Source organism: Uloborus diversus, chromosome 6, assembly GCF_026930045.1.
Source record: "Uloborus diversus isolate 005 chromosome 6, Udiv.v.3.1, whole genome shotgun sequence".
NCBI classification, from domain to species: domain Eukaryota; kingdom Metazoa; phylum Arthropoda; class Arachnida; order Araneae; family Uloboridae; genus Uloborus; species Uloborus diversus.
In genome coordinates this window covers 27319956-27346658 of record NC_072736.1, presented here as the reverse complement: position 1 = coordinate 27346658, position 26703 = coordinate 27319956, and the positions used below count along the sequence as shown (strand labels likewise).

Genomic DNA, 26703 nt, shown 5'->3' with positions numbered 1-26703 from the left:
AGCAATGCTCAATACTGTTTTTTTTAAATAACTTTAAAATTTCATTATTTAAAAAAGGGATAGAAAATTATCTTCCCTAAGAATTTGAATCAAACTCTTACCATGTTTTCTCTAGACATTTATATGTGATTTGATGTGTGCTTTTGATAGAAAAAATTTAAGAAGAAAAATAAAAAAAAAAAATAAATAAATAAATAAATAAAGGTGCATAAAAGTCAGTTTTGAAAAATGTTATTTATACCTTTTACTATCAATGTTGTTTTTTTCACCAATCACGTCATCAATTTTGAAAAACACAAAAAATGTACCCGCATATTTTGCACGAATAATTAATTAAATGAAAACCACTCATTTCAGATAGAATCTGGGAGAGCATGAAAATAATAGTTTTATGAGACTTGAGACCTACTTTTTAAATTTATGTATTTTAAAGAATGCACTGAACTTTAGTTAATGAATATAAGAAATCATGACTTTTTATTTGCATAATAATGTCATTTCAATTGAGTCACTGAGAAGCAAAAGGATGTAAGAGCCAAACAAATTTTTGGAGACATTCAATACAAATGGTAGGAGAACCTCTCCTCTGTTTTAGGGCAAGATTTAGTACTATTAGCTCTGGTAGCTGCCGCAATACAGCATGATTTAGAAAATAATGAAAGTCTACCTAACTGGGATCTGAACTTAAATTTGTTTTACTCGTAACTTTAAATATATCACTTACATTGCTTTGCTTCTCACTGCCTCAACTGAAATTTAAAACCATGGCACGAAACTAGCTTGATAATTAATAGCATGCAAAAATAAAATGACTTTATTACACCTCGAATAAATTTGACAAAATGTATCAAACAAAGGTTTTGTTTCGGTTTGGTTTAGCTTGAGTGAACTTTTGCACTTGATTCTTTACACGAAACAAAATAATATTAATACCTTTGATGCATAGGTAAACTTTCATTTAGGAAAATAATGACTTTTCAAAGATCATTATTTTGAAAAAATAAAATAAAAAAAAAAAAAACAAAGAGTTTTCGGCAAATTCATTTAGTTACAGATCCCAAGGGCGGCTCCAGGAATTCTTCAAGGGAGGGGTGAAATTACGTTTTTAGAAAATTGAATTTTGAAAAAATTACAAAGAGTTTCTGAACCCTTTTCCACAAACATCATCGAATATCATGTAAAATTTCATATTTAGAATTGCAGTTTCGTGAAACTAGCACTGGAAAGTGCTTGAACCTCATTCCTTCCTCTAACGTTAAGAATGATGGTTTAAAATCGCGTTTTTAAGTCTTCTAGTTTGAGAAATACCAAAATATTTCTGGTTGAGAGTCCCATTAAATCCATCAAAGGTTGTCTAAAAATACTTTTAGAATTTCAATGTTGAAAAAATGCCAGTAGAGCCCCTCAAGGGAGGGGCGATCGCCCATCGCCCCTCCTTTGCATCTGTCCATGGCAGATCCAAATATTTAAAGCTAAATTTCCATGATTTAAAGTTCATGGGAATATGAACATTTCCTAGTTTAGTTCAAAATTTTATGTCATCCAAAAAAGCACATAAGTTATACAAAACATTGTTAGAAAGAGGAACAGAAAACAAAACAAGATGGAAGGATATATATTTGGAATTGAATATTCAACAAAAATTATTTACAAAATATTTCAGAATCATCGATGATATTGAAAATAGTTTTCTTTCATGCTTTATGTACATTATACTCAAATATATAGATTTCAAACAGAGGGAAGATCAACGTAAATCGGGTGCATCTTGGATAGATTTTTTGATGCGAAGCAAAATAGTGGTGTACCACTGGTCCAAGCGGGATATGGAGTCATATTCTTTTACTGCATCGGTGAAACCGTCCACATCTTGTTCTTCTAATTTTTCCATGAGAGCCTAAAAATGTAAAACACACATTATATAAGGGATAAAATGTTAATTTTTGGACAAAAAAGTTAAATGATAAAATCAAAGTTCTAAAACAAATACGTTGCACACACACACATTTCATGGTTAAAAGGAAGCCTTTTATCATCACAAAAATTTTTTTCAGCTTCCGCTTCAAGCATAAGAAAGAATAAATCATTTTTGTGACTGATATTTATCATTTCATTCAAATAGAAATTGTTTTGTGTTTAATCACGCAAGAGTCTCAATGAAATAGTTTTCTCCAATAATTCCCATCCCTTTACAGGGGCTAAAACTCGGGGTAGGATGGTAGGAAATTTCTTAGGAAATTCCCTTGCTGTGTGTGACACCCCTGTCCACTGAAGATTAAAAGATCTTCCAAAAAAAAAATGAACAATTGTTAACTCCTTGAGATACATTACTGGAGGAAACAGAGCATATCAAACACAAACTCTTACAATGTGGGAATATACAAAAGACTGAAGTGGTCAAACGCAAGAGCGCCTATATAGGGGGGCAAGGAGGGCTCAAGCTCCCCCCTTTTAGAAACTAAAAATTTATTGCTTTTAGTACTTTTTCTTAGCAAAAATGTAAAAACATTTCTTCCCAACCATTAATGAATGAGTTATTAAAAAAATCAAATTTTAATAACTCTAATCTGTACTGAAATCAGTTTCTATGAGGAAAATATCCTACTAAACCATGGAGAAAATATCTGAGCCCCCCCCCCCCCCTTAAAATTTTGCATATGGATGCCCATGGTCAAACAATTATGCTGTTTTTTTCTATTTCTCAAAAATTGTGATCCCCTACAACATAACATAAAGCTCGGAGGAGAATTTCCCAGGCACTTTAACAATTTAATTTTGGATCTTGTTTGTAAAGCTTCATAGTGCATGAGAAGTAATGGGACCTCTCTATGTTGGGAATTGAGCATGGATCATCCGGGTGCCCGGGTAGCAGAAATTGGGAGATGTGATATGTGCATTGCAGATTTTTCAGCGGCCTGCAGATAATTTTACAAAAGAAAAAAAAAAGAAAGAAGATAAGTTTAAAAAAAATAATAAAATACAACTTGGCAAAAACCATTAGGAGATCTTCTTTTGACCTGAAAGGCGATGCTTCGGCATTTCAGCTAGAAACATAGTCGCCATATTTGGTCATTCACAAGATCAAAGTAAACAAGATGCTTATGTGCCTAAGTTTTCAAAAACATGGCAGAAATGGATGTTTTACTTACTAATAAAAATAATGTAAAATGTGCTGCAATTCAGGTTTTTTTTTAAAATAATTTTCTTCAGAAATGAAAAATTTTATATTTAAAATTTCACTTTATCCTCATTACTTTGGATGCAAAAGTGCTAAAAACTTTTCGACTAAAGTGTAGTCTCATGAGGATATTTATTTTTAAATTATTTTTTTGCTACTAATTCAGAAAATATGTCTCCATTTATGACATAGTCACTATGCTTGGTCATTCCCAAGAAGTTGCAAGACTCTGTTGTGTTTACGTTTTCATAAACGGAATTGGATGTTTACTGCAGTACAAACTATTGAAAATTATGCAAAATGTAAAATAATCAATTAACAAACGTTTTGAAGCACAAAATTTTTTTACAGATAATTCTTACCTATTATCTTAAAAAATACAAAGCTTTGTCTTTAGAGTATTATCTTCATTGCTTTAGAGTTTAATGTGCTAAAAACGGGCTACTTCATCATAATTGTAGTTTAGGACTGAATTTATTACTAATTTTATGTAATAAAGTCAAAAACCTATTTATAAACATGCATTTTTCACGTAGAAGCCATGATAGGTTATTCTCAAAATGGAAATAGACAAGACTATTACTTGCCTAAGTTTCAAAAAACAGAATTAATTGTTCAATTGCCCTTTTTTTTTCAATTATTTTCATAAAATACGTGAATTATTATCTGCACAATTGTATTTGATCCTCATTGCTTTGGAGGCTTAGCTATAAACTGAAACTTTTATCTAAAATGCAGTTTCCTGCCAACTTCTCATTTACTAATTATTTATTCATTCTTTGAAAAAAAAATTCAAAAACCTATTTTAACTTAAATTTTCCAAATTTAAATAAATATGCATTGAACAATTGTTTTTCATAGAGCACAGAGTTCTATTTTTATGAAAGTAGTGAAAACTGTCCCCTCCCCCCTCTTTATACTAACTCAGTGACAGTGGTGGCCACTAAGTTTTCTAGGTCTAATGGCCACAGGCCAGTTGAAAAATTTCTGAGTCTTGACCTTTAGAAAGAGCTGGTGCATAGAATGATAACTTAAAATAAAACTAATAATAATGTTACAGATTATTTTCAACTACCCAAAATAGTGTCACAGACTGGCTTGAAAGTTTCTGCTAGTGGGTCCAGGTGAAAGATCGATGACCAACCTCAAAGAAAGTTTACTTAATGTCTATGCTGGTACAGAAATTTTTTTATTGCATGCTATTTATTTTTTGTTTAACAAATTTTTACATTACATGGGAACAATTCTAAAACATTTTGCATGAACGGGATATTGTTTATGAAAGTTTTATTGGGAAGAGAGCTTGAAACCCATTTATTTCAACTTGCTTAGTCAATCAAGTCTGTTAAATTCTTTTAATTGTATATGGGTATGACCACAATTTGTATTGTGATATAAAAATGTTAACTGTATAAGTTGAACTTTTGCAGGAACAATGCCACATCATTTTAAATCTGTAGAATAATTAAATTTATGTTGAAATCTGTTTTGGTATTTTTGAGATTGTTTAGCCATGCAATTTTATTAATAACTGTCCTTCCTTTTGAACTGACAAGTTGATTTAACATGGCCTATTTGATAGTCTAAAATAAAAACGCTGAATCGACAAACCAACATTTTTTTTTTTTTTTTTTTTACAGAAAGCTAAAACAAACATTAAATCAAATCTACAAGCATTGCATGCGGCTACATACCTTTAAAAGCTTGCATTCTCTTGAATCTGTGAAGGAAGGATTCATTTCTTCATATCTTGCAACAGCATACTAAGGAGGAAGACAACAATTTCACAATCCAATGTTAAAATAAATAGTTAATACACTAATGCAGCCAGAGTTGCCTTCTGGAGGGTTATTTTAAATCAAAACAGTCCTTACATGTATAAAAACTACTACACTTGGATTACAATAATGTTAAAACCAAGGGGGCTGTTTTTACCCCACTCCCATGCTGCACCATTGGTTAATACTAAGGTATATATCACCATTTAAATTCATCAAAAAAACATAGTCTTAAAATTTTGAAGAAGAAAACATAGAACAAAATTATTTCACTAAAATATGAATTTAACTGATGAGGACAATGTTAATAGCTTGATTCCCCAAAGCAGAATACTTGACGATGTTTTGCAATGTAAAATCATTTGACCAAAATTGTTCTGCAAGTACTTCAAACGTTGTTTACACAAGCAAAAAACGTGACTTTTTCCACAAATCGGCAGCCCTAAATCAAAATTGTTTCATACAAGAATTTTTTTTTCTTTTTTCTTAAAGCTTCACTGTTGCTATGCATTTCTGCGGAACCTAAACCGATTGAGATTCTCCAAAAATATTTCAAACGTTTGCTAAAATGCATAGAAAGAACAAAGATACAAAGTTTTATAAAAATCCAAACCTAGGTGTCTAATGCTTTTTTTTTCGGTTAATTTTACATGGCATGAAGGACCAATTAAAATAATGTTATTAATAAATAAATAACTAACTAATAAATAAAATGAGTCGAGTTACGGTAGTGTATAACAAAACACTTCAAAACTTTCTAAGTAATTTAAATTTTTTTCAGGATGCAAAAGGATTGAAATCCCAAACAAGACACGCAATTTTGGTCGATGGATGTGTTTCAATGTTGGCATGTAAGGAGGAAACTGCCGTGGATGAAGATCGATTCTGAAAAATGATAAGGGGGGGAACCAAAAATGCTAGAAAAATCAGAATCTTTTCAGATTTAGAATATGAAATTTCTGCTGAAAATCTGCAGAAACTGCCGATTTGCTACAAATATCTTCTAACCCAAGATCGAATTTTGCACAAATTCTGCAGATTTCTCAAAGTTTAAAGCAAATCTAATGTTGCTGCAGATGGCTTATTGAATTCAACATTTTTCCCGAATTATTGTAATTTCCAAGAATTTTAGATTTTCTTCTAATTTAAAGAAATTTGCAGAATTTGTGCAAACTTCTGTCTTAAGTTGGAAGATATTTGCAGAAAACCTGCAGATTTTCTGCAGATATTTCACAGAAATCTAGAATTTCTGCAGAAAATTTCTCTGAGTTTTCCTCTCACATTTGAACAGCATTGTTCTGCAGCTCAGGCATCTGTTCTGCGACATACATTGCAAATTTAGTAGTATTCTGCTTTGGAGGCTTGATTAAATGTGAGAATAGTAATGAAATACAGTTTAAATGGTATATATTTGTCTATGCTTCTTTGGAATTGACATTTTTGGTTTTTTTCCCCTTCTTTTTGCTTTCTGTGTGACTTTTTTTTTTCTTTTTTAAATCCTCAATTGTCTACTTTGGAAACAAGGAATGTTTTCTTCTGGGCATAGGGTCCACTTACCAAATAAGCTGGTTCTTATGTATCAACCACAATCCTTAGTAAAATAGCTTCCTTTTCAACTTTATAGTTGAATCAATGATTTTAGAAAGGGCACTATCATTAATAAGACCTATGTCACTTCTAAAATCGTTGATTACGTTATTTTCTAATTGTTATATTAATTAGGATAAATTTAACTATAAAAGAAATTTAGCTCTAACAAAAATACATTGTAGTAACAAGTTACTTAAAATTTTATATGTTAATATTTAGAAACAAGAGAGCTATTTTTTTTACACACAAAAATTTGGTTAAATTTTGAAAATTTCAACTGGTTAAAATGATTAAATATATTGCATTTCAAACACTCTTGTTTAGAATACATATTTTTTTTTTTTAATTTTAAAATTTGCAGCCTGCTGAATGTCACCCACAAATTTCATGCAAAAATATTTAAAAAATCTAAATCCCCAAGCAGATTGGAAGATAACTGTTACAGAAACCCAGGCTTTGGTTAACTTTGTACACAACAATCAACTTTTTGTTGATAGACAGTCACCGTAAAAGGAAACAGCAGCAGTATTTTGTGAAAAAGTGGCTACTAAACTATTCAATAGCTCAAAATCTTGCTTTATTCATGTACACAGGGTTCATACTCAATTTGGATAAAAAATTTCCATGACTTTTCCAAGACTTTTTCATGACTTCATAAAAGTTTTCATGACAATGTTATACGAAGAATGTAGCCAATTTTAATTGAATGTAGCCCTATTTAACTAGCCAATTTTTGGAAATGGGCTTTAGAAAAATCTTTACGTGAATGCCACTACCTCATGGGAGCACTTACTTATGACTGAAAAAATATCAGTGCACACTGCAGAAACTAATAAATTATTCTTATTTGTCTTTATCATATAAATTCAAGTAAAGTAACAATATAATGAATGCAATACACTGATGTTTAAATGTCTACTAAATATTTAATAAGAAGGGCAGAATAGTAATGAATGGGACAAAAGTTGAATGAGTCATGACTAAGTTTCCAATAATAAATTCACTTCATAAAAACATTGCCCTTTGATATCACAAGTGCATCTAATCACCCATGTTACTTCACTGTTTATTAAAGTAAAGCCACGCTTTTACTACATCCATTTTTCTTAACCAGATATATTTCAGCTGGCTACAAGGATCAGTTTTGCGATCTATATGTTGGGCACCCCTGTTTTAGAGTATTAGAATTCCTCTATTTCTGTGTTCTATTGCCGGACTAAAATCTTCATTTTCTAAAGCCTTCAAAATATTGAGAATAACTCTGACAAATTTAACAATGAATTTTTTACAAGTAGTTGAAACGAACTCTGATGCAATTGAACTACACTTTTTGAGGGGGCGTGGCAAAATCAAGAACGTGTATGTCCACTACTACAGAATCTATACATATAATAAAAGAATTAATAATGCCCCAGCAGTAAAATCGCATTACAAAAAAAGGCGAGCGGTTGTAACAGAAGCGGATGAAATTAGATTTCAAAACTCGGATTTGTTTTTGAGATCGTTCAGTTTATATGCCAACATTACTAAACAACTCAATATTTCCAGCGCTCTTTTACTTATTGTAATTTTCTTACTATCCAAAACATTTTTCCATGACTTTAAATAAATTTCCATGACTTTTAATGAAAATATTTGTTTTCCATGACTTTTCCAGGTCTGAAATTTGTTAATTTTTTTTCCATGACTTTCCAGGATTTCCATGACCCGTACGAACCCTGTGTACAGCACTTTTGCTCTCAACTCAGTGGCGCAGGAAAGGGGGGGGGGTGAAAACACCCTCCAGAGCCATCAGTTTTAACATAAATGCAAAATCTAATACAGTAGTTTATGCATATGAAAGGGCTGTTTTGATCAAAAAAAGCTCATTCAAAAGATATTTTTGATCAAAAAATCCCCATCAGAAGGTATTTTTCATCAAAAACTCCCCTCCAGAAGGTATTTTTCATCAAAAACCCCCCTCCAGAAAGTATTTCTGACTGCGCTAGTGTCTCAACTGCTCATATATATAAAAGAAATGATCAACTAATGATTCTGTCAATATATGCATTCAATGGCATTGTGCAAAATATTCATTACATCCAAAAGATTATATAAGTTACCACATTTAAAAGCCTTTGAATAACAACATCTAAAATGTAGACATATACCTGAGCATTTAAAAGGTCAACACACAAATGGCAGAGTCCAGCCCGAAAGAAGTAATCCTTGGCACTATATTTGAGCAGAGAGCTTTCAAGGCTGGAGGCAGCTATCTAAAATGGGAAACATTTCAGTGCAAAACAGAAAAAAACATAACTTATCAGAAGCCTATGAATTATGTAATTATAATCTATGTATCATTTTGACCTAAATATTAACTTTTATGAATTGTGGACTTACCTGCTCGTAAATTTCAATTGCTTTTTCAAACTGTTCTAATTGAGCAGAATATTTGGCTACACTGAGGAGGCATTTGTTGGCTGAACTGAAACAAAAACGTCACTTTAATGAACTAAAAACAATTTAGTCAAAAAAAAAAAAAAAAAAAAAAGAAAAAAAGAAAAAGAAAGAAAGAAAACTCAATTTCTGGGAAATCAACTTGTTTTCATTTTACTAGTTTAATCTATTCGCGGAAGAAGTGAATTCGTAGGGCTACAGAACATTTGGTCAATTTTATATTTTATCCGGCTTTGCAGAATTTTAAAGCAGTTCATTTGGGCTTGGATTGGAGGTGGGCAATGTTCTTTTTAATGATCTGTTCATCAGAGCTTTGTTCAATCTTTTGAACTGTCATTTAACTTGTTCCTTTGGATGACTTCGTTTGTTTAAAAAAGTTGTTGCAGGAGATCTCTTTGCATGACAAACTCACGTACATTTGAAATGTTTCAATAGATCAGTAATATTCTTTGAAGGAAAAATTACTAAAATCATCTAAAAGTAAGAAGATATGCCAATGAAAAATGAATCAAAAAAACTTTATTCAGGTTTAGATGTAAAAAGCAATTATAGTTAATTTCGTAAGATATTTCCCAGTTGCCGAATGCTAAAATATGTTTTTCATTCAAAAAAATTGCAGGTTCCATTTCAGCATGTCACAAAATTAAGTTATTAAATTTTACTACTACATAAAAAAATAAATAAACTGTTTGTAATGTCAGAAAATTTGCTAAATAGAACTTACGTGAAATAGTGCACTAATTCTAAATATAAATATAACTCCAAGTGTAGTATGGTCACAGGTGAAAATAAAACAAAAAATAATTTTGAATGCGTACTGTCGGTTACGTTTTTAAAAATATAAATCACGAAAAAATCAAAGAGAACTGCAAAAAAAAGAAAAGAAAAAAAGAAACAGGGTGTTATTTAAAACACAAGAATAAAGAAATGTTTATTAAAACTATGCACATTTAATATACATAAACGTAACAAAAATATTGTTTCATAAAACGGCTGCTTTTTAAATAAAAACTGGCGTAAGTTGTCAAAACTGACCGTCCCCCTCCCCCCTCAAAAAACATCTATCAACCATGACATCTACTCAAAAGAAAGATGTGCGTTCCTTCAAATATTTTTTTCTCCAGCTACAGCACTGTATACATACATACAGTATTACCAATATCGAAAAAAAAAGTAACAACGAATACATTGATAACTCAGCTGGACTATCGGATAATTTGATTTTAAAAAAAAAAGAGACTCGCCTAAATATTAGGGAGCTTCAAAATTATTCTTTCACAGTACTGAAGAAAGGAAAAAAAAACCCTCAAAACTTTTTTTAAAATGGTAGAAACATGAGACAGTATTAATCCTTATTACAAATCACTGGATATTAAATGTAAAATGAGCGACTTGGAAATCACCAAGTTAAAAATGAAGCCAAATCAATATAGGGCGAGATCCCACAAGGCTTGACCTACCCTCATCGGGTTTCCTAAAATTGTTACCATAGATGAAGAGTAAAAGTTGTAAATAAAATGCGAAAGTAAGAATTTCTACCTCTGTCACATGAACTAATCAGGGTTGCCAGAGGTTGAAAAGTACATAAAAAGGAGTAATTTACTCTCATTGAGTTTCCAAAAACTGTTATCATAAACAAAGAGTAAAAGATGGAAGTTGTTTGAAGTTTCAATATTGAAACTTTGAATAGCGCCACCCTATGATTGGAGCACTTTCGCTTATGCAACCCCATACTATTGGTTTTGTAATATTTTTACCTACATTTTTTTATGTAACTTATGTGGAAACTCAATGGGGGTAAATTACTGATTTTTGGGCACCTTTTAGCCCCTGACAACCTTACTTTAATGTTTTCTTTACAGCTTTTACTTTTTATTTATGACAAAAAGGTTTGGAAAATCAATGATTATAAATTACTCATTTTTGGGCACCTTTCAGCCCCTGGCAACCCTGATTAGTTTACACGCAACAGGTAGGCAACCTTACTTTAAGGTTTTCTTTACAGCTTTTACTCTTCATTTATGACAACAATTTCCGGAAACTCAATGAGGGGTAAATTATCTCCCTCATTGAAAACCTTTTATCCCCTGACAAATCTGATTAGGGAGCTGAAAAAGGTAGGCGACCTTAGTTTAGTGTGTTATTTCCACTTTTTACTCTTCATTTATGATAACAATTTTCAGAAACTCGATGAGGGTAAATTACTCATTTTTAGGCACCTTTCAAAGCCTGGCAACTGATTAGTTCACGTGAAAGAGGTAAAAATTCTTACTTTCATGTTTTATTTACAACTTTTACTCTTCATATATGGTAACAATTTTAGGAAACTCAATGAGGGTAGGTCAAGCCTAGTGGGATCTTAGACCAATATGGATGGTAATTGATACAGGGATGTTATAGAAGACAAAAGGATCGCCAGAAAAGTGATGAAAAGTATTTAGAAATAATTTTGGCGAGAGAAAGTGTGAGAAGGATTTTAGCAGGTTCGTGGACAGAAAGTGAAAATTCCAAACATTTTTCTAGTAACCCAAAAAAGAAAATATTTCTAGTGGATACATTGGAAAATTGCAAATGAACTGCAACGGTTAAAGAAAATATATGAATAAAGCAGAAAGTAAAAAAATTCGACATGAATATATTGTAATGCACTGAGAAAAAGTAAATTTCAGGTTGATTAGGAGTTCAAAAATCAAAGATGAATGTAATTCAAAAATAAAAAGTGATTTTTGTCACAAGTGTATCAATTCAGTGCTGCAAACTGCTCACCATTCAAAAGAATGGTCGTTCATTTTTTAGGTGAATGAAAGGATCCATACATTTTAAGGATTTGTTCTTTTTGTTAAGGATTTGTTCATGAACAACACATCTCTGGTTTGGATGTTTCATTATTTGATAAAAAACAATCTAAACATAATTTTAAATTCAATATTAAAATGAAAATCTAGGAAAACCACATTGTTCTAAACTACTATTAAAAAATAAAGTCTAAACAACTTTACCTAGAAAAAAAAAAAAAAGAGTACTAAAAAAAGTAAAGTCTTATACTTTATAAGTGTTTCTTAAATTGTTTACAAGAATCAGGGTTCGAAAATATCATGATATTTTCGAAAATACCGAAAATATCCGATATTTTGATATATATCTGATATTTTGATATCTATCCAATATTTTCAATCAGCACAAACTAAAGTCATCAAAATAGAAATGTATCTTTAATCACTCTTTATTTTATTATATTATTTGTACAATATGTAGGCTTGAAAGTAAGGTTTCTTTCATTATTTATATCTAATAATTTATTTTACATTTTATCGATTTTAATGGAGTTAATTTAATATTAGCTGTTTTACTCATTCTTTTTTTTACAGTTATATAATTCGGAATAAATAATATGCATTAGTCATTAGTCGGTGCACAGTCAGAAGACATTTTCTTTTTTTTCTGACAAATTTAATATTTAATTAGGCACTTTTAATATGAATTAAAATTGTTACATCACTCATAACGTTATGAGTATAAAATATAAAAAGAATATTATATTATTTTGTTATATTAATGATGTATTAATACATCATAAAAATATAGTACATAACATTGTGGTTATTTTTAATAATAAATGAACAATATTACAACAATTAATATAATTTTTATATTGAAAATACAGTAGTTGAAAAAAATAAATATTGAGAATATCAAAATATTATGATATTTTCAAAATAAATATTGGATATATATTGTGATATATATCGACTGATATATATCAGCGAACCCTGATAAGAACCCTTTTGAATACTGACTTTTATCGAGGAACCTGTTTTTTCCTCAACAGTACAGTTTGCATGCAACATTTTAGGAGCAATATATATTCAATCAAAATGCTTTTTTTGTTCAAAAGAAATTTTTTTCAACATTAAAAAGGTAATTTCAAAATTGACAAATTTCTCTAAAAATTTACAACTTGTTTCAAACAAAATTTTAATGTTTTAATATTAATATATTAATGATATAAGTGGTTTCTACTTTTTACAATGACAGATATATCTTTTATCAAATTTTATGGATGAAAGTTGCATTCTCAGTGAGGTCAGGTTCAGCCTCAAGTCTGTGGTACTATTTAGTTTTTGTCGATAGATAAGTTGAGAACATAAATTTAGTTACAAATAGTAAGAGTGCCAACAAGAAATTTCGTGACAATTAAGAACATTCATGTTTTAAATTGCACCAGAATTTTGATGAATGGCATCATGTTAAATTTCTGTTGCAAGGAAGGATCAAGTGCCATTTCAATAAAAGAGTCGTAGTCTAGAGCTGACATAATTTAAGGATATACATTGACAATAAATGGCTTTTTAATCCACAATTGATATTTTTTGAACTGTTTTTTCTAAAAATACTGATTAAACACTTCAATCAAATCTTATTTTTTAAGTGGCTAATTTGAACGTTTGGAACCCTTGAGTGATCTTCATGGAACTTGGCGTTCCACAGAACACAATTTAAGGAACACTGCTTTTAAACCTTACATTCTATAACAACATGAGGGTTTATAACTCGAAACATAACCTCCTTTTTCTCTCTTAATTTATGACTATTCAGCTACTACATGATTAATAGGGGTTCGTATAAATCATAAATGTGATTACAGTCAACCCTCGTTTATCGCTGTTAATTTGTTCCAGACTTGACCGCTATATCTGAATTTCCGCGAAGTAGGATTCTGTATATATTTTTCTAATTAGAGCGCATAAAACTTTCTTATGGCGATTTAAATAGGTTTTTATCATAGTTAGAGTCCACTAGACATGAAACAGCACCCTTAGCCACCATTACATTTCTATTACTTAATATATTGCACAAAATATGAGAAAATTAGATGTGTTAGAAATAATAGATATCACATTGTTAATTATTGAGAAATAAACTACACACACGCAGTTCTTATACACTACTACTAATCTATGAAAAAACCTCAACTTGTTCGATGAAGAATAAATTGCCCGTTAGTGACCATAGGTGTCCCCGTCTTCCTCTACATTTACGTGTACAACTTAAAAAAGCTAGTACATTGTTGAATGCCATTTACAGATGTATTTATCCCCTAGTAATAATACAGTGATTTATACTTTCCAGTTAGTGCTTAACGGTAAAAATGGGATTCCCTACACTTTCTTCGGTGATTTTATACTTCCACTCCCTCAACTAGTACAACTAGCCCCTCAGACCTTACTTAAAAGCTTACCTTACTTAAAAGACATATACTTTATTATTTTTTTGTAGAAAAATGTTTACACGAGCGCATAAAAAAAACTATTTACTATATTTGAAGAAAAAAAAAATAGAAAAAACCGCGATGTAGTGAAGCCGCGAAAGTTGAAGCGCGAAGTAGCGAGGGACGACTGTAGTAGCAAAAAATATAAACCATGTTAACTAAAATAGTTATAACAGAAAATTAAAAGTAACCAAATTAAAAGTCATATATTAAACATTTGCAAAAAAAAGGGGGAGTGGCAAGAAAATACATCTGCTGAAAAATATTAAGGTAAGTAAACCTGTCACACCTCACTTACCTGTTGGACTCTTCCCCTCTGTAATAATCGGCAGCCTGCGCATAACAACTGATGGCCTGGAAAATAAACAAAAATTACATGTTATGTGAATTCAAAATGCAAATAAGACTGTTTTTATTAGAAAAAATTTATTTATTATTTTTTTTTTTAATCAATTGTGCATTATTTAATGTAATATTACACACACACATGCAATGAAAATTATTTTGAAATCATACACATGAAGTTTACATAATCTGTAGTAGATCAGTTGGCTCATATTCTTTGTAACCTTATGGTCCTTGCATATTTTCTTTTCCAATTGAATTGATTACACCTTCTAATGAAAAGTTCTTATGAATGTTACATATGGGAAGATTATATTGCTGAGTGGGAATTATGTGTTGGTCTCTCTTGATCAGGAAATGAGGTAAAAAAATTTGTTTCAAATCTCATAAAAAGGAAACAAAAAATTTTGCTTACTATCCAGTTTTAAATTAAAAGTACCTGCATAATATTTTTTTAAAGACAGATCACTTTTTAACCCAAACAAGGTCGGGACAGGCCACTAGTACAAAATAAATTTAATGAAAACATTCATACTATCTATAATTTCATGGTTCTAAGTAGTAGAATAAGTCACCTTTTCAATATCACTTGTTTCATAAATTTCAGCTGTAGACACAAGATGTTTCGCAGCAATAGTAAAACGACCCTAAAGGAAAGAATTAAAACAAGAATGAAAACACAATGAGTAAATATAGAGTTGGTTGCCAACTTCACAAAGAAGTTCAGAACCCTGTTTTACATATGGTACAAAGTGGGCCAAAAGCATCGAGTGTATGTCATGCTTGTAAAATAAAAAAAATCAAATTGAGGTATGTATGTTTTTTCAATATAGTATAACAAACACAGCATCAAACAGCTGTATACTACAACATTTTAAACATTTAATAACTTTCACAGTACAGTAACCGCCACTTATAAAATCACTTGATTATAAAATCAATTGCTTTTAAGAATCAAATCTGGAAGTACAGAATCATTACAATTACAATTATCATTACAATATTACAATTTCAAAACATGTTAAAACTATCCTTTAATAAAAGCATTATTACTGTTTTATTAATCAAGTTTTTGGAGAGTATACGTTAAAAATTGAAAAATACAGCTATAACTTGTAAAAAAATTGCTGCAGACATAAATTCAAAAGTTGTGCCACATAAAGAAATGGAGGAATCTGCCTTGGAAGATGAGGAAAAGGCAGAGGTAAATTTTCTTGCTTCAACAAATGTCAGAAAAATGCTTGATGTTAAACAATGCCCTTTTTACCCAAGAGCGGGACACTTTGAAAACTACAAAAACTTATAATAAAATTTCCAAAGATGTTGGATCAACTTTCAAATTTTGTTATTCTAATAATCATACCGCAATAGCTATTGTTCAAAAAAGACTTGTCTTCAGTTGCCTGCTAGAGGGCGCTCGGAGCGAGTTTCAGGACAGAACTTCATATACGAACTGAGAAGTAGTGTAGTAGCAAGTAGCGCAACTGTGTGTACGCGTCTAGTCTGCTTGTGTATAAATGTAATATTAGAATTTAGAATGTAGTATGTAGTTTACAATATACATATTTAAAATCATTAAATTTGTTGAGTGAGTTTTTTCACCAGAGATAAGACGTGAATTGCAGCCACTTAGAATGTCTTGACGAAGCAAGCTCTCCCCGGGAAGAAACACGACAGAATGAGGTAGGAGTTTCAATTTTAGTATTGTTTATGACTACTTAATTCTGGAAATAGTAAAATAAAATTTTACATGGCATCCCTGCCGGGACCCGAGAGCTTGCTATATTAATGATATGATATATATGCATTATTAGAATATCATAACTTTAAATTTTGAGACATATGATCGTATATGATATAATTGCATTACTGGAATATCATATTTTAAATGTTGAGATGAATGATTATATATGATATATTTTGCAAAATAATTTGAATATTGTATTAAAATTGAAATTGATAAGCGGCTGCAATATGGCTCAGAACGCGACACCAAAATCAATTGAGAACGCTCAACACATTGAATTACTGAAAAGAAAAAGAACTACATTACGATCTTCAGTTACTAAACTATTAAACAAGATTGAAATAGAAATTAAGAAAACCGAAGTAACGGAAGATAGCGAACTTGATCTTTTCCTTGAACAATTGAATGATAAATTTGAATCGCTTAAATTGGTGGATTCAGATCTAGAACAATTATGGTCTCCTACGGAAGTAGATAAGGAACTAGAATCAACAGAAGAATATCGAGAAAAAATAATAACCTGGAGATTCAAAGCAAAGAAATACATGAATTTAAATCAATCGACTGTTAAGTCTAAACACCTGAATACAGAATTTAACCAGAATTCAACTGCTAGCGTTAACATCCCAAAACCAGATTTAACTATTTCGCCGACATATGTAAAGCTTCCGCGGCTCACTAATGAAACCTTTGATGGTGATATTTGTAAGTGGCCAGAATTTTGGTCAAGGTTTAAAACTGCCGTTCATGAAAATTACAACCTATCGAATGTCGAGAAATTTTCTTATTTAAAGTCATATTTATGTAAAGATGCGGAATTGGCCATTTCTGGTTTATCAATAACGGAAGAAAATTATTCTAAATCTATTTCAATATTGGAATCGCGTTTCGGAAAGAAAGAATTGATTATCGACAGGCACATGGCGAATTTACTTAGTTTAGAAAGTTGTAGAAACTCTAGAAATGTTCTTGCTTTAAGAAGATTGTATGATAAATGTCAAGTTGAAATTAACGCATTAAAAAGTCTAGGAATTGAGCCAGATAGCTACGGAACATTATTATTTCCCATTTTAATTCGAAGTATTCCAGGCGATTTGGCCTTGGACTTTAACAAAAACCATGAGGCCCAAGAGAATAAAATTACCGACCTAATTAATTTTCTAAAGAGAGAAGTGGAATCTTGCGAACGCATGATACTCATAACTCAGCCAAATGAAACCAAAACTTTTCCCGAATCTTCACGGCCATGTGGTAATTCTTTCCCCCCGCGCGGAAATGAAGTCGTAAACAACAGGAGATCTTCGGAGAGTGGGGCAAGAAATAAAGCTCAAATCGAAAGAATAAAAAATCCTACTGCTAGTGAATTATGTGCATACGATAACAACTCAAAATCTAAATTATGCCTTTTTTGCCGGGAAGCATCGCATTCTAGCATTAATTGTGGTTTTGCAAAAAGCTTGCCACTTGAAAAAAGGAAATCAATGCTGATTAAAAAGGGCTCTTGTTTTCGGTGTTTGGGCATCGGGCATTTGAGTGCTTCATGTAAGGCGAAAGTTAAATGTAATATTTGTGGGAAAAGACATCTTGACATTATGTGTTGGGATGAAAATAAACGCTCCGACATTAATGAAGATAAACCAAACAAACGTTCTGAAATAAATGAGAACACAACACTTGCGAATAACGAATGCTCTAGGGAAGTTTATCTTCAAACTTTAGTTGTGTACATTAAAGAAAATAATTTAAAACATTTTTTAAGACTAATTATCGATTTAGGATCCCAAAGGTCTTACATTTCAAAATTTGCTGCAAGAAAAATGAAATTAACTGGATTAGGAGAGGAATACGTGAGTCATGGGTTATTTGGGGGAATTACGCATGCGGAAACGCATCAACGATACTTCATTAATCTGTCAAATATTGAAGAAAACTATAACTTTGAATTAGAAGTTTTAGATCAAAAGAAAATTTGTGCTTCTCTGCCTAAAATGACTGATCCTCATTATTTAAAACGATTGAAGGATATGAATATTCAACTTAGTGATGCAGCGATAAATGAGGATTCCTGCTTGCATGAAAAGAATCCTAACGAAATTAATTTGCTTATTGGTGCTGATTACGCTGGTAAATTGTTAACAGGAAATATAAAACATATTTCAGGAAGCTTGGTTGCGGCAGAAACTCGACTAGGGTGGACTATCATGGGTAAATCTGATATAGAAACCACAGAAACAAATAGTTCAATGTTAGTATTGTCACTACATGTAAACAATGCGAAGATTACAGATCTCTGGAATTTAGACACCTTGGGAATTAAGGATGATTGTACGAAACGTACTCAAATAGAAACCCAAGAACTTGCATTAGAACATTTCAGAAAAACAGTTAGTAGGGACAGTACAGGAAGATACAAGGTTAATTTACCCTGGTTAGATCAACACCCTCCTTTACTTGACAACAAAGAGTTAGCTCGGAAAAGACTCAAGCATACAGTAAGGTCCCTAAAATCGAAGAATCGATTAACAGAGTATCAAGAGGTTTTTTACCAGTGGGAAAAAGAAGGCATCATTGAGAAAGTTGACCAAAAGAAAGCTGGTCCTGTGGGTCTGGGTACACATTATCTGCCTCATAGAGCAGTGTTTAAAGATAATTCCACCACTAAAGTGCGTCCTGTATTCGATGGATCCGCTAAGACAAGAAATTCCGTATCAATAAACGAATGTGTTGAGAAAGGTCCCAACCTTATTGAGCTGATCCCCGCTATTCTAAACCGATTTAGGTGGGGAAAAATCGGAGTTATTTCGGATATCAAGCAGGCTTTTTTACAAATAGCCTTAAATGATTCCGACAGAGACGTTCTACGATTCCTATGGTGGAAGGAAGGAGATCCCCAAAAAGAAGTCACCTATAGGCATTGCCGAGTCGTGTTCGGCATTTCAAGCTCCTCATTTTTACTCTTAGCAGTTTTGAATCATGTTTTAGATCAAGTAGAAGAGCCATTTAAGACTGTTGCAATGAAACTGAAAAATTCATTGTACGTTGATAATTGTGTTGCAAGCGTGGACTCGGTTGCTGAATTGGAACATTTTAGAACAGAAACTCAGAAAATTCTAAAACCAGCTAAATTTGATTTACGTGGATGGAAAAATACTTTTCTACCTGAAATAGAAGAACCGGTCAGTGATAGTTCTATTGCCGACGAAGAAAAGGAAGTACCAGTGTTAGGTTTAGCATGGGATAGAGAAAACGATAACTTATCCTGCCAACTGATCCAAACAGGGAACGAAGATGAACAAATTACAAAGAGGAAAATTCTGTCTGTAGCTCACCAAATATTCGATCCAATAGGATTCACTTGCCCAGTAACATTAATGCCAAAATTGCTCCTTCAAGAATGCTGGAAATTAGGAATCTCTTCGGATTCAAAATTACCAGAAGAAATAATTCAAAAATTTGAAAAATGGAAAAAGGGATTATCCGAACTGAAATATTTGAAAATTCCACGTAGACTATCTCATTTAGATCTAAGTGAATCGAAAATGACTCTCCACACTTTCTGTGACGCGTCAAAATTGGCATATGCTGCGTGTGTATTTTTAAGAGTAGAAAACGATTGTGAAGTCACTTGCCAATTAATTCAAGCTCGATCTAGAGTTGCTCCATTGAAAAGGATATCCATTCCAAGGATGGAATTACTAGCATGCAATATTGGAGCTAGATTAGCAAATTCAGTGAGGACAGATTTGAGTTTGGAAGGAATTGAATCATTTTTCTGGAGTGATTCCACGGACGCTCTGTATTGGATTACGAAAGAAGGTCCTTGGATGATTTTTGTATCCAACAGAGTCAGCGAGATTAGAAGACTCTCAAAAACATCTGAATGGAATTTTGTTCCTGGAGCGCAAAATATTGCTGATCTACCCTCAAGAGGATGCTCGGTAAAAAACTTACTGAAGGAACAATGGCACGAAGGACCTGCATGGCTAAGAGACTCGAGAGAGAAATGGCCAAATTTCGCACTTTCACCTGATGAAACTAACATAAGTGCTGAAAAGAAGAAGATTATAGTATCGTCTTTGAATCAGAAGAGTGACGAATTCTATAACAATATCCCTTCCTACAAGAAAATAATTAGAGTTACAGGTTGGATATATCGATTTTATGAAAATTCTAGAGGATTAAGAAAAAAATCGGGAAATTTGTCTAGCGAAGAAATTAAAAGAGCTGAGCTAAAAATCTTGAGAAAAGTTCAACATGATGAATTGAGTGAGAAGACTCATCTTCTGAAACCTTTGGCAACATTTACGGACGATGATGGAATTTTAAGAGTTAAAACGAAGCTTACGATGAGTAAAGAAGATGACAATTTCAAAATTCCAATAGTTCTACCATCCGATCATCATGTTGTGAAGAGTCTTATTTTAGGCAAACATCAAGAGCTTGGACATCCAGGAGTACAATCTTTAATGGTGGCTCTTAGAGAAAATTATTGGATTCTTAAAAGCCGAAGAACTATCAAGAAGATAATCAGAACCTGTGTCGTTTGCCAAAGATTTAGTGTCAAACAACCCGACATTCCAGAAGGTACACTGCCAGAGGATCGAGTACGAGAGGCCTCGGTATTCGAAGTTATTGGGGTGGACGTCGCTGGTCCTTTGATTATCAAAGAAAAGAAGAAAGTTTGGATCCTTATTTTTACTTGTGCTGTCTATCGCGCTGTTCATTTGGAACTACTAGCAGCTTTGTCAACAGACAATTTCATTTTAGCTCTGAGAAGATTTATAGCGAGAAGAGGTCGCCCGACCATTATATACTCGGATAATGGCACGAATTTCATCGGCCGCGGACAACTCCTTAAAAAAGATCAACATTGAAAAATTGAAAATAGCATTTGCTCCCATAATCTGGAAATTCATTCCTCCAAGCACGCCCTGGTGGGGTGGGTTCTGGGAGCGCTTGATAGGCATGCTAAAAAGAATCCTAAGAAAAAGTCTTAGGTTGCTCTTCTTTGAACTACCAAGAAATGGAGACAGTACTCTGCGACTGCGAAAGTCAATTAAATTCTCGTCCTCTGACTTACATCAGTGACGATCCCGATGATCTGCATCCTTTAACGCCTGAACTGTTCATAAAAGACACTCGCAGTAGTCTCACAGTAGACTTAGACAATCTAAAATCAGACAAAAAGGAATTAAACAAACGACTCATCTATAGGAGAAGATTGATGTCGGATTTGCGCTTCAGATTTCGTAGTGAATACTTAAGTCAGTTGCGGCAGAGGCCATTTATGAAAAAAAAAATCTATCATCCTAAGATAGGTGATATCGTCTTGATATGGGATGAAAACCTAAAAAGAATATGTTGGCCTCTAGGTAGAATCTTGTCAATTTATCTCAGCAAAGATTCTATTGCGAGAACGGCTAAGATAAAAACGAAATCAGGAATACTGATTAGGCCTATTCGGAAGCTATGTCCCTTGGAACTCGATGAAGAAAAACTCCCCATCAACGACGAACCTAAAAGAAATGATACTAAAAGTCAAGAAATTCCTGAGGCTATTCCGGATGCACCTGAGACTCCTGGGCTTCCTCCAGTCACCACGAGATTTGGACGGTTAGTTCGATTGCCGGACAAATACAGACCATGATGTGCTATGTTGAGTTCCGTTTGAGCAAAACCCCGAAACTCAAGTGGGGAGTGTTCAAAAAAGACTTGTCTTCAGTTGCCTGCTAGAGGGCGCTCGGAGCGAGTTTCAGGACAGAACTTCATATACGAACTGAGAAGTAGTGTAGTAGCAAGTAGCGCAACTGTGTGTACGCGTCTAGTCTGCTTGTGTATAAATGTAATATTAGAATTTAGAATGTAGTATGTAGTTTTCAATATACATATTTAAAATCATTAAATTTGTTGAGTGAGTTTTTTCACCAGAGATAAGACGTGAATTGCAGCCACTTAGAATGTCTTGACGAAGCAAGCTCTCCCCGGGAAGAAACATGACAGAATGAGGTAGGAGTTTCAATTTTAGTATTGTTTATGACTACTTAATTCTGGAAATAGTAAAATAAAATTTTACAGCTATTACCTTTGAGTAAATTTTTAAAAAATGTACTTCGTGTTTATTTTCTATTTTTGAAACACTTAAAATAAAACATACATAGAAATTTATTTCTCTGGGTTTTGTTTGATGTAGGTAGGTCGGTTTATAAAATTATCTGCATCATAAATCAAATGTACTCAGAATAAATGTGATTTTAAAAACTGGCGGGCACTGTACATGGCACCAGAGGTGGATACAGAAAACTCTTTTAAAGGGGGGGGGGTCATGCTGTCCCCCCCCCCCCCCCATGAACGAACGTACCTTTTCGGTAACAAAAAATTTCTGAAACTGCTTGGGGATCAATAAAAAGCATTAAGTCGGCCACAAATAAAGCACCTAATTGCCGATTAAATGTTGCAAATTGATTTCATAAACAATGAAGTGAAGTAGTAGTTCAAATATTTACTTTCAACAATAGTTAATGAATTGAAAAGATTTACATTTTATGCATAAAGTGCTTCAGCACAATGCGGACAGATACTATTGTGGACGGTTTGGGGGGGGGGGTCATGACGCCCCCCCCTGTATCCGCCACTGCATAGCATGACAGCATTTTGCAAGAAGATTTACTGATTGCATTAGTCTGCAAACGATCACTGAGATCAGTCTACATTACACCCTTAATTTTTTTTTTTTTTTTTTTTGAGGGCTTGTTAGGGGCCAAGTGTAAACACCTCCAGTTTGGGAGATTGATGAGCAAAACCGCTAAGCCGTTTAAGTAATTGGAGGAATACCTGCTGAAATGCTGAAGAACATTTAGCGTGAAATTGAATTTCAGACTAATTTACTAGTAACAAATATATGCATATTTTACTAGTAACAAATCGAGCTCACGTGGAACTTAGGCATGGAAAAATTGTGTGATATAAAAATGCATTATATTGTCTTTGCAATAAAAAATTGAACATCTACTTGCCCCAATTTATCCTTTCTTTTTTTTTTTCAAACATTAAATGTGCTCAATACTTTTGGCCCACCCTGTATATATAGATAGTTGCAAATGAATAAAAGAGCCAACACATGGCCTTTCATTACAACTGAGAATATTCATTTGTCAAACTGCAACTTAATTCCATAAATGACATAAATTTAAATGTCTATTGCAAGGGTTAGTTAAACAACTTTTCAATAAAGCTTCTTATTTTTGATCTGGTGTAATTGAATACACTGATGATTGGGTTTTTATTCCATCATTTATTTACATTGTTTTCTACAGTTCATTCAGAAAATACAGTGAAACCTGTGTAAGTTGCAGTAGTGCAACCTGTGATGCACTACTGTAGTGGTCAACTTAAGCAGGTGGTCAACTTATAGAGGTTGATTTATATGATAAGGGCTCATTACGTGCCTGAAAAAAGCGGTCAACTTAGATAGGTGGTCAACTTACAAGGATGGTCAACTTCACAGGTTTTACTGTATTGATTAAAAGCTTCACTTAAACCTCATTTTTATCAATCTTATAAAAGGCAAATTTGAAAAGAAAGAATGAAAGCTTCATGGGACACTCAAGTCATTTCCATGGAACCATGGAGTTCTACAGAACACAATTTAAGAAATGTTGCTGCGAACAAAGCGGTTTCAAACTGAAGATTCTTTTCAAAGAAGCTGAGAGAACTGAAGATTGGTGAAATTTAGAGTACAATGTTAGTGAAGGCTGCCTTACTTGGTGCAATTTTACAGTTTAATGGGTGAAAGTGGAAAAAATTCAAATTATTAAAAATCTGAATTTTTTTTCTACGAACTTAAGAAAAGTTTGATGAATTTCGTCCCAGTATTAAAGGTAAATTAAGGTGAAAAACATTACTTTATGCTTATTTATGTATTCATTTTTGTTATTTAACCTCAGTGGTGCAACAGCCCATTGGAACCAAAGCCTACAACATATACTCTGACCGTTGATATTCGGAAGTTTACTGTATCTAAGTTTTCGTGACCTGGGTTGACAGGCAGATGTTCCCATTAAGTAGTCAGTCAAAAGCAGAATCCCGGTCTAATTAATTGTTTGTTTATTTTTGGCATGTGTCCGCAAAAACTAGAAAACATACATTTTACAGCTTTTGAAATAATTGATTCAATTGCAATAAAGTAGTGCCACGTGGCTCTTAGCTGATTGACTTGTTGCACTCGGCCACAAGGGAATTTTAGCAATGGAAACATTCTGTATTTCAAAAGTAAAGAAGGTAAAAAAAAATCAGTACCATATCTGTGTACAGCTCCACAGCTTTCATGAGACAACTGATAGCTTCTGCAACAAATATTACAATATTAAAATACTTAAATATAGCAAAATCAGTCAAACTAAAAACTTAACACACTGCATTTATGTGTATCTTTGTCATTATATGCACAGGAGTTGATCCAGGCTTTTATTTCTAGGTTCAAATTTTGTGAAAAAAAAAAGAATTTTTTTGTGATACAAAGAATTATTTTTTTGCCCATTATTCTTTTATTTATTTTTTGTGAAAAAAATACTGTCATACTGTATCAGAGCATGTTCAGCTATCAAAAACCTAATCTGAAACCCCTTTCGCCTAAAGGACTTTATTCAAAATAATTTGGAGATGAAAGTTTTTTTTTTTTTTTTACTGATGTTTTGATTTCAGATGAATCGATCGATGAAAGACCTGTTTTCACAAATGAAATTCTGTGAAAGGTCTAATTTTAAGATGTGAAGTTTTTACTATATAGCTGCAAGGAGGGAACACATGGGGGGCACAAGGAGGGCACATGAAGGAGCTGCAAAGCAAACCCAATTTGTGCTTGAATCCAACCCTGATATGTAAGATATTCATATATTCAAGGCATAAATTATTTTTTATTGGAGAAGTTTCATACATTTAACTCTTAAAAACTATATTTTTAATAAGTGAAGTTTTTTTTTTTTTTTTTGAAAACTGTTACAAATTTAACAGTTATCTATAAAATATATAGTTATCAACCAACTGTGACGATGAGGAGGAAAAAGAAAGAGAACAAATAAATGATGATGAAAATAATCAAATGACAATAAGGCCTTTTCATACTTTAAAACCCCAATTTTCCAAATAACAAAAACTAACTTTTTTTAAAAAATATTCAGGATTTCTAAAAATTAGGGAGTTATGTTGTAGGCAATCTACTTGTGTGGTTTGCCAAAGAATTCAAAAATGATGCCAATGGGGTGGTTTCCTTCAGTCAAAAGTACTACTTTTAGTCATTGAAATGGATAGAATGAGCAAAAAAAAAAAAAAAAATTACATGGACCCAGAAAATACTTTCATTTTCCCAACAGTTTTTTTTTTTAATTAATTTTTTTAAACGTCTGATTTTTCAAACAAGGAGTGGTCTTTATGACGTCACAAATGATGCAATTTGGCGCATCTTTCTACTACGTTTCCACGTTATGATAATCGAGCAGCAAATTAAAATTGCACTCTACGCTTCCTGTCAACCATATTGTTGCCAATACAGGTGAGTAAAGATGCAAATTAAATATTTTGTTCTATGAATGGCAACATTGAATGGCATTTCATCGTTTGTGATGTCACACGACAGAAGTGTAAACAATAAAAGCGCAATGATTTAAGTATTTTTTTTTAAATATTAAACTTAAATAAATTACTTAAAAAATGGTCAGATCCTATGTTTTTAAGCATGCTCTTTCAGAATTTTTTTTTTTTTAATTTCGGAAACGACCCCATTGAAATCAAATTATTCCTACATAGCATCAAAGAGATGCCTTCTAGAAGGTAACTGACTTACTACCAAGGTAGATCACCCACCAGATGAACATTGAAGATTATAATAAATTTCATGGTTGTGCCCTATGCCTCAGAAAACATGGTAAATGGCTTCTGTTGGATAATGAAATAAAAATACTTTAATATACCTTGAGGATCTGTTTTCTTATAGCAGTTTCCAGCATCCACATAAGCTGTTGCCGCATCGTGACGGCTGCCACTCTTTAAATGCAACTCTGCTGCTTCACAATAGGCTCCACCAGCAGCTACAAAAGCAAATATTTTTGTTTTTATTTTGCATAAAATTTTTATATCACTACGTTTATAGTTAAACACTTTTGCAGCTGCAACTACAAAAACAAACATAACTGTTTTTCTTTTGAACATTAATTTTTAAAATGAGGAAAAAAATGGATAAGTTGAAAGATAATTTCAACTTTTACAGCGATTACTACTTTATTCTTGAACTTTTAACCAACAGGCAGATCAAGTATTTTATCTCCCCCCATCCTTAGACTACTTAGACTGCAGTCTTATCCTG

At 32.4% G+C, this 26703-nt stretch overlaps 1 protein-coding gene across 1 annotated transcript in view; it reads right to left on the bottom strand.

Moving 5' to 3' along the window:
- Positions 1–1587: 1587 nt before the first annotated feature.
- Positions 1588–26703, bottom strand: part of LOC129223914 (alpha-soluble NSF attachment protein-like) — a 43650-nt gene continuing 18534 nt past the window's right edge. The window contains exons 3-10 of the mRNA XM_054858294.1: positions 26312–26428; positions 24642–24688; positions 15175–15246; positions 14553–14608; positions 8929–9013; positions 8697–8801; positions 4873–4941; positions 1588–1897 (exon numbers count right to left, since the gene is read on the bottom strand). Coding sequence (XP_054714269.1) covers positions 1748–1897; positions 4873–4941; positions 8697–8801; positions 8929–9013; positions 14553–14608; positions 15175–15246; positions 24642–24688; positions 26312–26428 — 701 coding nt within the window. The 3' untranslated portion in view covers positions 1588–1747. The remainder of the gene's footprint in view (positions 1898–4872; positions 4942–8696; positions 8802–8928; positions 9014–14552; positions 14609–15174; positions 15247–24641; positions 24689–26311; positions 26429–26703) is intronic.